This window comes from Saccopteryx leptura, chromosome 13 (genome assembly GCF_036850995.1).
Source record: "Saccopteryx leptura isolate mSacLep1 chromosome 13, mSacLep1_pri_phased_curated, whole genome shotgun sequence".
Taxonomy (NCBI): Eukaryota; Metazoa; Chordata; class Mammalia; order Chiroptera; family Emballonuridae; genus Saccopteryx; species Saccopteryx leptura.
In genome coordinates this window covers 9,553,581-9,566,363 of record NC_089515.1, presented here as the reverse complement: position 1 = coordinate 9,566,363, position 12,783 = coordinate 9,553,581, and the positions used below count along the sequence as shown (strand labels likewise).

Sequence of the window (12,783 nt, the reverse complement as noted above, 5' to 3'; positions counted from 1 at the left end):
CAAGCCACATGTGGCTCTTTGATCCCTTGAGTATGGCTCTTTCACAAAATACCACATGTGGGCGGAAAGGCCAGCTTAGGAGTACCCTAATTAAGTTAATAACAATGTATCTACCTATATAGTTTAAGTTTTAAAAATTTGGCTCTCAAAAGAAATATCAATCGTTGTACTGTTGATCTTTGGCTCTGTTGACTAATGAGTTTGCAGACCACTGCTAAACAATGCATTCTCCTGAGACAGTTTTCTGAATGTGCAGGGGTTAACTCAGGGGTCCCCAAACTTTTTACACAGGGGGCCAGTTCACTGTCCCTCAGACCGTTGGAGGGCCGGACTATAAAAAAAACTATGAACAAATCCCTATACACACTGCACATATCTTATTTTAAAGTAAAAAACAAAACGGGAACAAATACAATATTTAAAATAAAGAACAAGTAAATTTAAATCAACAAACTGACCAGTATTTCAATGGGAACTTTGCTCCTCTCACTGACCACCAATGAAAGAGGTGCCCCTTCCGGAAGTGCGACGGGGACCGGATAAATGGCCTCAGCAGGCCATAGTTTGGGGACCCCTGGGTTAACCCTTTAGGCATGGCAGCTGCGAACTGGGCTGGGCGTGTCTGGAAGGGTACAAGGTATCCTTCAGTGCACTGTATCCTGTGCAGCCTGGGTGACTATCTCCCCCTTGTGTGGGGCCCTTTCCGTGTCTCACTAAAGCATTGTGCTTTTGAGGTACAGCAACACAGGCTGTTCATTTTCTCCTTCTAGGAGTCCCTGCCACCCTGCTGCTGACTTCTCTTTCTTTCCTGCTAAGTTTCTTCTCCTGAATTTCCTTCTCTTGCCTTTAGTGTGGCGTTTCCTCTTGTGGCTAACACCAACCAATCAAAGCTCTCCTTTTAATCAGCACTTGTTCTAAGGATTGGGTGAAGTATTAACACTTTGCATGCATCATTTCATTGACTCTCCACTACAGTTCAATGCAGTGGGCACTGTTATTATCCCAAGTTGACAGTGGAGGAACCAGTACTGTTGAGGAATCGGTGAGAAGTTAGATGGAATTCAGCTAAGGTTTCTCGGCTTCAGGATTGAGCTCCTATACTTACGGCATATGTGTATAGAGTAGCAGGAAATATTTTGACAATAAGCTGAAAATTTTACTGAGCCAGGATTCATGTTAGGAATTTGATACATGCTTTCAGAAAATAAAGCTCATTTTAATTATTATTTTTCTGAAATTTTTAATAAAGACCTAGTAGCTAGTTTATCGGTAAGCTATTCATTTTTTAAAGTGAGATTCGTTATCCTGGGTCAGATAGGTCATAGATGTCACTAATTACATGACTTAACACATGCTATGATAATACTTATTATTGAATAACAATGAAAGTACTTATAAATTGTTACTTGGCGTATCAAATAACTCTAAGGGCTACACTCCGCAGACAGGCTGGTGTGAATGATTGCATGAATCTTCTTCTTTTTTAATATGAATTTACCCCCTTAATTGCCACTGTGAAGATAATTCACCTTTTATATTCAGAGATGGTACCCAAGAAGATGCTAAAATCCTGGTTGTCTTTGTATTTCAATTAATACAATTATAGTATAATAATTAAAAGAATGAAAAGCCATTATGAAAATTTCACGGATATGTTATAAAAACTGCTGAACCTATTAGCAGTAAACACACTACCTTCTAGATCAGTGGTCAGGAAACTTTTTGGCTGAGAGAGCCATGAACGCCACATATTTTAAAATGTAATTCCATGAGAGCCATACAACAACCCATGTACGGTATGCATTATCCAATAAAAATTTGGTGGTGTCCCGGAGGACAGCTGTGATTGGCTCCAGCCACCCACAGCCATGAACATGAGCAGTAGGAAGTGAATGGATTGTAATACATGAGAATGTTTTATATTTTTAACATTATTTTTTTTATTAAAGATTTGTCTGTGAGCCAGATGCAGCCATCAAAAGAGCCACATCTGGCTCGCGAGCCATACGTTCCCAACCCCTGTTCTAGATAGTCACATGCAAATTAAAGGCCAACTTTTAGAAAGTTGTTTTTCTACCTTATACTCAGTGTGTTGTTTAAAACGACTTAATCTTAAGTACTTGAATCTTATGTATTTACATGGCCAGTGATTGCTAACTGCAAATAGTTGGAGCTGTCTAGTTTTTTAAAATGATGCTGTTTACTCAGGTATGCTTTATAGTGAGCGGCTCTGTGTGCCTGCAGACAGGCATCTTTGAGTCTTGTAGTCTGTGGGGAGATACCTAGACGTAGCTGAAATGGACGGATACGTGTAGGTGTTTTTAGATGGTAGTTTGTGTCTTTGTCTACTAGACTAGATTTATAATAATAATGGCCCAGAGCTATTTTCAATATCGGGAATTATAGAACAATAGTTTATATGGGTATCAGGACATCAATTGACTCTGTGTTGCTTTGCTTGGAGTAAATTGAGTGATTTGTGGAAAGTAAAACGATCTCTGTTTTGTCTGTCCATGAATTTGCAGAAGTTAGTTTTATATAAACCTAGAACTTCAAGGCCTTTCAGGAAGTGTGTGCCCCCCCCCCCCCCCAGGGTGGAGAGGCAGACTCTAGCATCCCCAGTAGAGGTCAGCAGGCCCAGCTTGGGAACTTACAGGAGTCAGAAACCCCAGGTACCCACAGCTAGGCTTACAATTGTTCTGTAGTTAAGAATCCTACGAAACAAACCTAGGCTGACTCAGAAAATGAGCTGCTGTTCTTATTATTTTTAAAAATAAGGAATAAAGAATGGAAGGACTGGAATTGTTAGTGTCTGTTGCAAATATTGACAACTATCTTGTTATTTGGAGATAAAGTTTTAACTAGTAATAATTTCAGGTATATTGGAAATACATGGTTATATGGTTTCAAATAGAAGGTCATACTGATAGTACTTCTTAGTTAACTTGTATAATAAAATTTAGGTCAAACAAAAAGGGATTGGACTGATCTTTGCTTAATTTCTCATTATAGAGGTATTGAATGGACAAGTTTGACTGGTTTTCTTTCTTTTGCTACCTCAACACCAAACAACATGGGATTAGTGAGAAATGAACTTCAGCTGGTTGATCTCCCAACAGGTCTGTGAATTTAGACTGTTGAAAGATTCAAAGTGGTAGTCATACCGATCAAAGATACTGTCATTTATTAACATGTTCTAGGGTAATTCGTTTCACCTTCGAGTTTTTTCTTATATTCTGTGCTCACGTATTTATAGCTTGTTGTTCTGTAATAGTTGTCTAGGAAAGACTCGCCACTGTTTGTATGCAAATTGTGATAACACAAGTGTGTGGTAACATGGAGTGCCATTGGCCCGAGCAGACAGTAATAAATAAATATTTCAGTTCTTTTATGTGCGTTGTTATAGATAACCAAAAGTACAGTTTTAAAATAAATCTTTGTAGTTTAGCTTTATTAGATTCTATTTCAAAATTTTGGATTTTACAGAAAACCCTTAAAAATTTACAGGTAAGGATTGTTTTTAAAATGCTCAAATTTAAAACTTTTAATAGACTGACTGAATGGGGAAATTTAATTTGGGAGTTCAAAGACTTTATAATAGGAAACTTCTGGTAAAGTAACTTGTTCAGAATTGTTAAAAACCTACAACCCAAAAAGTTTTAAAATGAAAAACTTGAAAATAGAATGAGGATTTCAAATTATTTTATAGCACATGGATTTCAAATAATTTTTTTAAATAAAAACGTGGTTTCTTCAGAATGGCATAGCAGTATGACTATACGTAGATGGTTTTAACCAATGAGATGTGTGTGTAATAAAGCAGGTATATTGTTGCTCCCTTATAGTCTCAATATGTATTTCTAGGATATAGTTGAGAACAACTACCATGGGTATCAGAGTATGCCACTAGACCTCAGGCAGCTGGCTCCACCGTTAGACAGCAGACCGCACTGTTGCATGGTCTCCCTTGTTGCATGGCAGCCCAGGGACAAAATGGTGTTTTCTAGTATCGTTTACTAAAAAAAAAAAAAGAAAAGAAAAGCCCTGTTCATTTGTTTTAGTCAGCTCAAAGTTCAGGGCTTTTAGATAACTTAAAATCTCTTTCACAATCTATTTTTGAGGAACAAATTTCTAAGTAATAGACTTTTTAAAGGGAGACAGGAGTTCCTAGTTTACAGGCTCTTACAGCCTTGTCCTCCCAGGAGGGCAGCCGACCAGCAGAGAGTCGGACAGACATGGAACACGCAGTGAATGGCGATCGTGAGATTCCCCTGATGGCACTGAAGAGTGGGGAGGCTGGTGGGTGTGCAGCTGTCTTTAAATTGAGTATGTTCTCTCTTTTGTTTAATATAAATCTCAGAAAATATATTAAAATTTATTTGTTTTGATATAAGTTGGAATTTGCACTTTTTAACTAAAAAATCATTTCGCTTCTTTGGCAGTTAACTAAATCTTATCATTCCCCAGTTTTAGTTTGTAGAGAAATTTTGATAGGAATATATCAAAATATTTCAGTTGAGTATTTTGCATATGTGACAAGAAATCTTAAATATCTGTAATGTTTTCCCTACTGGTTAGTATTTGTAATCATGGGACTGTTTATATTACTTTAAATAGACCAGTAGTTTTTACAGTGACAATTGCTCTCCCATGAATACACTCAAACTCTAGAAATTGATATTCCTTAGTTTCTTAAATTATTTGAAAGAAATCACAGAGGAAATTCAAGAAACTCTATAACAAGTGAAAATATCTTTTTTCCCCTTTATTTAGTGAGAGGCAGAGACAGACTCCCACATGTGCCCTAACCAGGATCCACCTAGCAAGCCCACTGAGGGACGATGCTCTGCCCATCTGGGGCATGGCTCCGTTGCTCAGCAACTGAGCTCTTCTTAGCGCCTGAGCTGGAGACCATAGAACCATCCTCAGGCCAGGGAACAACTCACTCCAGTTGAGCCATGGCTGCAGGAGGTGAAGAGAGAGAGAGACAGAGAGAAGTGAGATGGGGAGGGGTGGAGAAGCAGATGGGCGCTTCTCCTGTGTGCCCTGACTGGGAATCGAACCCAGGACATCCACACGCCAGGCCCATGCTCTATCATTGAGCCAACCAGCCAGGGCCAAAAATATCTTTTTATAAAATAGATATTTGAATATCAGTAATATATTTCTTTACAAGTCTTTAACTTATTTTTGAGAATACTTCTGCATTTTGATTATTAGGAACAGAAGCAAGCAGAAGAGTGAATGGGAAAATAGGGAGTTGCACAGATCAGATTACATTGGTGTGGCTTCTTGTTTCTTACATGTCTTATGTGCATTTTCTGTACTGTTTACAATTCAAGGTCGGAGCACTGCTTTTCGAGGTGAACGAGGCAGTGATGAACCACCCATTGAAATGATTAAAGTGTCTCATTTGAAGTAAGTGTCAACCTAAAAAATTTTTGATATTACCACAGTAGAATCTCAAGGATTCTTTCTTTATCTTTAAGAAAGTGAGAATTTGCTAAAATCCATATAGAAATCTTAATGTTAGCAAATTGTGACATACCACCATATAAGGAAAATAATTTGATCACAAAACTGTGTTGCTGTCTTCATTAATTCTCCACTCTAAAAAGATGAGGTAACTTTCGTGTGAATCATATTCTTTAGATAGGTATATATGGCTGTATTGATATAAATCCTGTCACCCACTAAAAAAATGATGTTCATTAAATGATGAAATTCTCATGTAATTACACCTCAGCATGGGTTTATTTATTAAGTGAAAGAAAGCATTTTCTTTATTTACAGTTTATACCCATTTTAATTCCAGTGAGTTTTTGAGTTTTTTGTTCCAAGGGAATAGACATGAAAGGCAGGATTATTAAAAATGAAGACTCAATGAAAACTAATCAAAAGACAAAAGAAAGCAGTAGTAAGCTTTCTAAAATAGTTTTCAAAATTTTATCTTTTCTAGCATCTTTACATTTCCATATAAAATTTAGAATTGGTTTATCAGTTTAACAAAAGAGCTGCCTTTGATTTTGATGGGGATTGCATTGAATCTGTAGGTCAGTGTGGAAGAATGGGCATCTTAAGTCTCTTGATTTATAAACATGGTGCATCACTCTACTTACTCAGATCTTCTTTAGTTTCAGAAATCTTTATAGTTTTCAAGTGTATAGATCTTATAAATCAGATCGTGTAGCTTGCAATAAAGACACTTTTGTGTCTTTCTTTTTTGGTCTATAGGCCTTTTGTTCTTTGCTGTACTGACTAGGACCTCCAGTACAGTGCTGAACACAAGTGATGAGAATTGCCATCTTTGCTCTGTTGCTGGATATTAGGGAAAAAGGACTTATTTATTTATTGTATTTTTCTGAAGTGAGAAGCAGGGAGGCAAAGAGACAGACTCCTGCATGTGCCTGATCGGGATCCACCCGGCATGCCCACTAGGGGGCGATGCTCTGTGCATCTGGAGCGTTGCTCCTTTGCAACCAGAGCCATTCTAGTGGAGCCATCCTAGCACCTGAGGCAGAGGCCATGGAGCCATTCTCAGGCCTCCCCCCACCCCCCCTGGGCCCAGCTTTGCTCCAGTGGAGCCTTGGCTGCCGGGGGGGGGGGGGGGCACAGAGAAGAAGGAGAGGGGGAAGGGTGGAGAAGCAGATGGGCGCTTCTCCTATGTGCCCTGGCTGGGAATCAAACCCGGGACATCCACATGCTGGGCCAACATTCCACCACTGAGCCAACTGGCCAGGGCTAATAGGGAGAAAGCATTTAGTCTTTCAACACTAAATGACATATTAGCTATAGATTTTTCATATATACCCTTTTTAAATTGAGAAAGTTTTCTATTCCTAGTTTATTGAAACTCTGTATCATTGAATAGGCACTGAATTTTGCCAGATTCTTTTCTGCATTTAGGGACATCATCGTGTCTGCTTTTCTATTACTAAGAGATAGATAAGTGCTGACATTTTGAACTTTGTGGATTTATTTCTCTCTTAAGGCTCTGTTATTAGGTACATATATATTTAAACTTGTTATATCCTTTCGCATAATTGGCTTATCATTGTGAAGCGTCCTTTTTGGTTTTGGTGATGTTCTTTGCTCAGTAGTTCTGATTTGTCTGTTAAGTGTAGCCACTCTGGCTTTCTTTTGATTAGTGTTTACATGGTACATCTTTTCCTACCTTTTACTTGTAACTCACTTGTATGGTTAAAATTGACTTTTTGTAGATAGCATATAATTGGGGTTTGTTTTTCTGTTTGTTCTGACAGACTGTTTCTAATTGTAGTATTTAAGTTACTTTTATTAAATGTTATCAGTGTGGCTTATATTTAATTAACCATCTTGCTAGTTTCTTTTTTTTATTTAAAATGAATTAATGCGGTTATTAATAGGCTTAATTTCTAATATACAAAATATGAATTGTTAAAATGCACATAAAATTCTTTGAGAGAGGTCCTTAATAATTTTTAAAAGTGTAAAGGAGTCCCCAGACTAAAATGTTTGAAACTTGCTCAGATGAACTGTTTGGACTCTGGTCTCTTCCATTCCAGTCAGTCTTGACTCTGCACATGCCTGCTAAATTAACAACCCTAAACCAACTGATCACATTACCTCCTACTTTAAAATCTTCAGAAATCCACTGTTCTCTGCAGAATAAATTTCTGCATACCATAGCATGGCACTTTAGGTACTTTAGGTCTTTTATAATGCGATTCAGATTCAGACTTGAGTGTTCTTTCTCAGGCTGATTGCTCTCACATACTCTGCATTTCAGGTAGTGGGTTTCCCCCAAACACCGTGTCCTTACCTGTCTTTTGTCACTTGTAACTCTGCTTAGAATACCACTTCCCTATTGTCAAAATAAATCTTCTTCTTCATAATAAACCTTTATAGCATTTACCAGATTCTATTTTATATTATTTACATACAAGCCTTTAGATGCTTTAATATTAGGTAATAATAAAAATGTAACATTGCATCTATATCAGTGGTCCCCAACCCCGGGCCGCGGACCTGTACCAGTCCGTGGGTCCACAGAGAAAGAATAAATAACTTACATTATTTCTGTTTTATTTATATTTAAGTCTGAATGATGTTTTATTTTTAAAAAATGACCAGATTCCCTCTGTTACATCCGTCTAAGACTCACTCTTGATGCTTGTCTTGTAAGTTTGACAATTATATTTAAAAATACCACAGTTTTTATGCCGGTTACATTTTTTTTTTTTTTTTTGTATTTTTCTGAAGCTGGAAACGGGGAGAGACAGTCAGACAGACTCCCGCATGCGCCCGACCGGGATCCACCCGGCACGCCCACCAGGGGCGACGCTCTGCCCACCAGGGGGCGATGCTCTGCCCCTCCATGGGGTCGCTCTGCCGCAACCAGAGCCACTCTAGTGCCTGGGGCAGAGGCCAAGGAGCCATCCCCAGCGCCCGGGCCATCTTTGCTCCAATGGAGCCTTGGCTGCGGGAGGGGAAGAGAGAGACAGAGAGGAAGGAGGGGGGGGGCGGGGGTGGAGAAGCAAATGGGCGCTTCTCCTATGTGCCCTGGCCGGGAATCGAACCCGGGTCCCCCGCACGCCAGGCCGACGCTCTACCGCTGAGCCAACCGGCCAGGGCCTACATTTTTTTTTTCTGAAGCTAGAAACGGGGAGGCAGTCAGACAGACTCCTGAATGCACCTGACCGGGATCCACCCGGCACGCCCACCAGGGGGCGATGCTCTGCCCATCCGGGGCACCGCTCTATTGCGACCAGAGCCACTCTAGTGCCTGAGGCAGAGGCCATGGAGCCGTCCCCAGCGCCCGGGCCATCTTTGCTCCAGTGGAGCCTTGGCTGTGGGAGGGGAAGAGAGAGACAGAGAGGAAGGAGAGGTGGAGGGGTGGAGAAGCAGATGGGCACTTCTCCTGTGTGCCCTGACCAGGAATTGAACCTGGGACTCCCGCACACCAGGCTGACGCTCTACCACTGAGCCAACCTGCCAGGGCCCAGTTGCATAATTTTATTTTGTGCATTTATCCATCCCACCCTAAAGGCTGGTCTGTGAAAATATTTTCTGACATTAAACCGGTCTGTGGCCCAAAAAAGGTTGAGGACCACTGCTCTATATAATAGGTAATGGTTTATAAAATTCTTCCATGTGTGCTCTATTTTTACCCTTATATCATTCAGTGAGGTAGGGAAGACAAGGGTTAACACCATTTTAAAGATGACTAGAATAAAATTTGAAAAGGTTACGTGGTCTGAGACCGCACAGGTATCACGTGGCAGACTTGGTGCTGAGCGGAGAACCTGAGTCCTTTGTTTGGTACACAGGGACAGGCCTCTTCCGGCGCTGTCATGTTTCCTGAGTGTCAGCAGGACAGAAACTTCCTGTAGTTTCTCACTTGAGTTTTACCATAACTGCATTTTTAACAGTCCATTGAGGTGTAGGTAGTGGTAGCTTGTGTCATGTACGGGAAAACAGAGGGCGGAGGGTTACTGTGAGTTGTGGCCCCAGGATGTGAACTCACTCATGCTTTTCTGATTCTTTCTTCTGAGCTGGGTCATCTCAGAGCTTTCCTTCTTACGACTACTAATCATGGAGGGCTCAATGACCGTTTAAACTGCCTGTGTTTAGAATGTGTCATCTCGCAATGTTTTGATTTACTGAACTTTTTATATACTATGTATGGTGAAAATTTTAGAAAAAGGGTCTTATTTAGTCATTTTGTTTATTTTAGGCAGTATTTGGCCGTTGTATTCAAAGATAAACCCCTGGAATTATGGGATGTTAGGACTTGTACCATTCTTAGAGAAATGTCTAAAAACTTCCCTACAATAACTGCTTTGGTAAGTTGCAATTTAAGAACTAAACAGTTTATTTAGGTATGTATTATATATACGTGGTGAATATTTTTCTTTGGCTTGAATTAAAATCATTACTGCAATGTATTTTCTTGTTTAAAAGGTGTGTTCAGATAAGATGATCTAAGTAATGGAGATCACTCTTATTCTTGAAGGTGTTAATGTTAGTGCAGTTCCAATTCCTATTTTATTTAGATGTTTTGGGGAGCATGATAAACATGTTCTGAAATGTTTAAGACTAAAGGTCGTAATAGCAAAAGTCAACCTTTGGATAAAGAAGAGTAATGTGGGATCCAGTACAGTTTACAAAACCAGGGAAATAAAAGCAGTGTTGTGTTAGCCCAAGAAGGAAATGGACCAGTGTCATAAAGAGCTCATTACCAGACCCATGAACATGAACATTGGGGGCTTACCATTCAGAAAAGGATCACACAAATCCAAGAGGGAGCACACAGATGGTTTTGTAAGACAGTATTAGGAAAACTCACCTTATGGAGAAGAAAACTGGGTCTCTACCTAATACATTCAGAGGTAGGCTCCATGAAATTAAAGACCTAAATGTAAAAAAGTAAAGCGATAAAATTATATAATCAAACATAGAAGAATATTTGTCTTCCGGGGCAGGAGAGGACAAAAGAAGGTCAACTCAAAAGGCAAAAAAAAATGCATTCAATCACATCAAGATTAGTGCTTTCTATTTAATGAGGGATACCAATGTCAAAGTTAAAAATGGAAGACAAATTGGAAAATGAGATTTTCCAATGACTAAGACCAACAGGGGACTAACTAATCCCTCTAGGAGGTTAGTATTGTGGGAACTCTTGCATTTGAATAATGAAAAGACAGGAACCCAATGGAAAGACGGACCAAGTATATGATCAATTAATGAATGCCCCAAAAACCTAAAAGGCGATGAAGGTCTATTCAAACTCATCAGTTGTTAGAGATCTGTAATGTAAAATAATGATCAGTAATATGCACCGTTTAGATGAGCAAGAACTGGCAAGCCAGCCGGAGAGCATCAGATATGGGTGTAATGTGGGTGGTGGGAACCCTTATGTACCCTGGCAGGGATGTAGACCAGCGAAGCGGTCCTGACAGCACTTAGGCAAACACACGTCCTTCTGTCAGGATCTGGACCGCAGTGTTATCCATCATAGTGAGAGGCCAGAGGTCATCCGGGTGTCCTGTGCTAAGAGAACAGGCAGGCTAAAAATTGGTGGATGCCCGCGTGGCATGTTACATGGCATTGGAAACAGAGACAGAATGGCGTAGATAACACTGTACTATTTGTGTATGTTACAGATGCATGCTTCTCAAACAACTATGCATCCAGAATTTACACATATGAGAGTATTAGATTAAATGCACTAAAGTAGGTGGGCATATAAAAGAATCAGTAGATAAAACGAGAGGTTTGAGGTTGCCTGTGGGTGATAATGGGCAGTGATCAGAGAGCATGATGGTCTTACGCTGTCCACCTAAGGGCGAGGGGAGGAAGGAGGGAATAGCAGAGACTGTAATTAACTTTATTATTTTCATTTTGTAAAAAAGAAAGTATCAAAAGGTTATTCTTGGAAATTTGCCATTAAACTCTTCTACCTCAAGCTGTAATTAGAGATTAGAGGTAGCAGGAGGTACAGGTGGATTATTAAACCTTTGCCTTAAGCTCTAATTAAAATGCACTCACTCAGCCTTTCTATAAACAGGCAGATCCTAAGAACAAACTGTAGATTCATGTGTAGTAATAAGTGGCGCTGGGCAATGGTGAGCGTGCCCGCTGTTCTGGAAGGACTCTGACGGAAGGAAACCGAGCAGTTCTTGGTGTGTCTGTTTTGACTTCACAGGAGTGGTCACCGTCTCACAACTTGAAGAGCCTGAGAAAGAAACAGCTGGCCACCCGAGAGGCCATGGCCCGCCAGACTGTGGTCTCAGACACAGAGCTGAGCATCGCTGAGTCATCCGTGATCAGGTGCAGCCTGCTCTTCCCTGGCACTGTCGTTTGTAACAGCCGTGTCGTGGTTGGGACCTTGACCAGTGTCATCCAGAGGCATCTCTAGGAGCAAGCTGCACTCTGCTCGTGAACGTACTTTGGTGTTTTAGTATATGCCCAGATTACTGAAGAGTTATTTAACTATTGCATTGCTTAGCAGTCAGTAACTCACACCGGCGAATTTCAGCCGGTGTGCCGTGCTGCAGGCTTCTGAAATTCAAATGAATGTAACATTGAACGTACAGAGAGATCACACTGTCATTTTGAGAAGTCTAAATTGATGTATCATTCCCATCCCCATCGCCACCAGTTTTACAAATAAAAGCACCGGAGAGAAGGATGGTCAAGGTAGGGCCTCTCTGCTGAGGAGAGTTCAGCAGAAACAGCGAGGGGTCTCTTCCTTGTGTGGCATTGGGGCGCCGTGGTCCCCGTACGGGCAAAGGGGCAGCGGTTCTCTCATGGGTGTGATTGTTTGGGAGTGGTTTCTGTTTTTCTGTTAAAAGCTCCAGCCTTTTTCTTTTTAAAGCTTCTGGACCTCCTATTAATGCTTCTGTGTTTTGGGTATATTATAGGTGTCACTCTAGGGAAATGAACTGTTTTTATCTTATTTCTGTTCCAAAGCTTGTTGCAGGAAGCAGAAAGTAAATCAGAGCTGAGTCAGAACATCTCCGCCCGCGAGCATTTTGTGTTCACCGATGTTGACGGCCAAGTTTACCACTTCACGGTGGAAGGGAACTCCGTGAGAGACAGTGCTCGGATCCCACCAGATGTGAGTTCAAGCCTGGATGACCTCTTTATTAAGCGTTCTTATTAGAGATTTTGTTGATTCCATATCCAGTGAAGCCATACTTCAATTGGAAAGCAATTTCAGAAAAATTTAATGCAAATAAACTTTAATATTTAAAGAGATATTATCATTGATTAAACTTGTTCCATACTGCTATAAGATTA

At 40.3% G+C, this 12,783-nt stretch overlaps 1 protein-coding gene across 2 annotated transcripts in view; it reads left to right on the top strand.

Annotated features, from left to right (window-relative positions):
• The window catches only part of WDR11 (WD repeat domain 11), a 52,272-nt gene that overhangs the window by 20,711 nt on the left and 18,778 nt on the right, over window positions 1–12,783 (top strand). For both annotated transcript variants that reach the window (XM_066354564.1, XM_066354565.1), the window contains exons 12-16: window positions 3,013–3,119; window positions 5,343–5,418; window positions 9,716–9,824; window positions 11,687–11,811; window positions 12,454–12,601. In XM_066354564.1, the coding sequence (XP_066210661.1) occupies window positions 3,013–3,119; window positions 5,343–5,418; window positions 9,716–9,824; window positions 11,687–11,811; window positions 12,454–12,601 (565 nt within the window). The remainder of the gene's footprint in view (window positions 1–3,012; window positions 3,120–5,342; window positions 5,419–9,715; window positions 9,825–11,686; window positions 11,812–12,453; window positions 12,602–12,783) is intronic.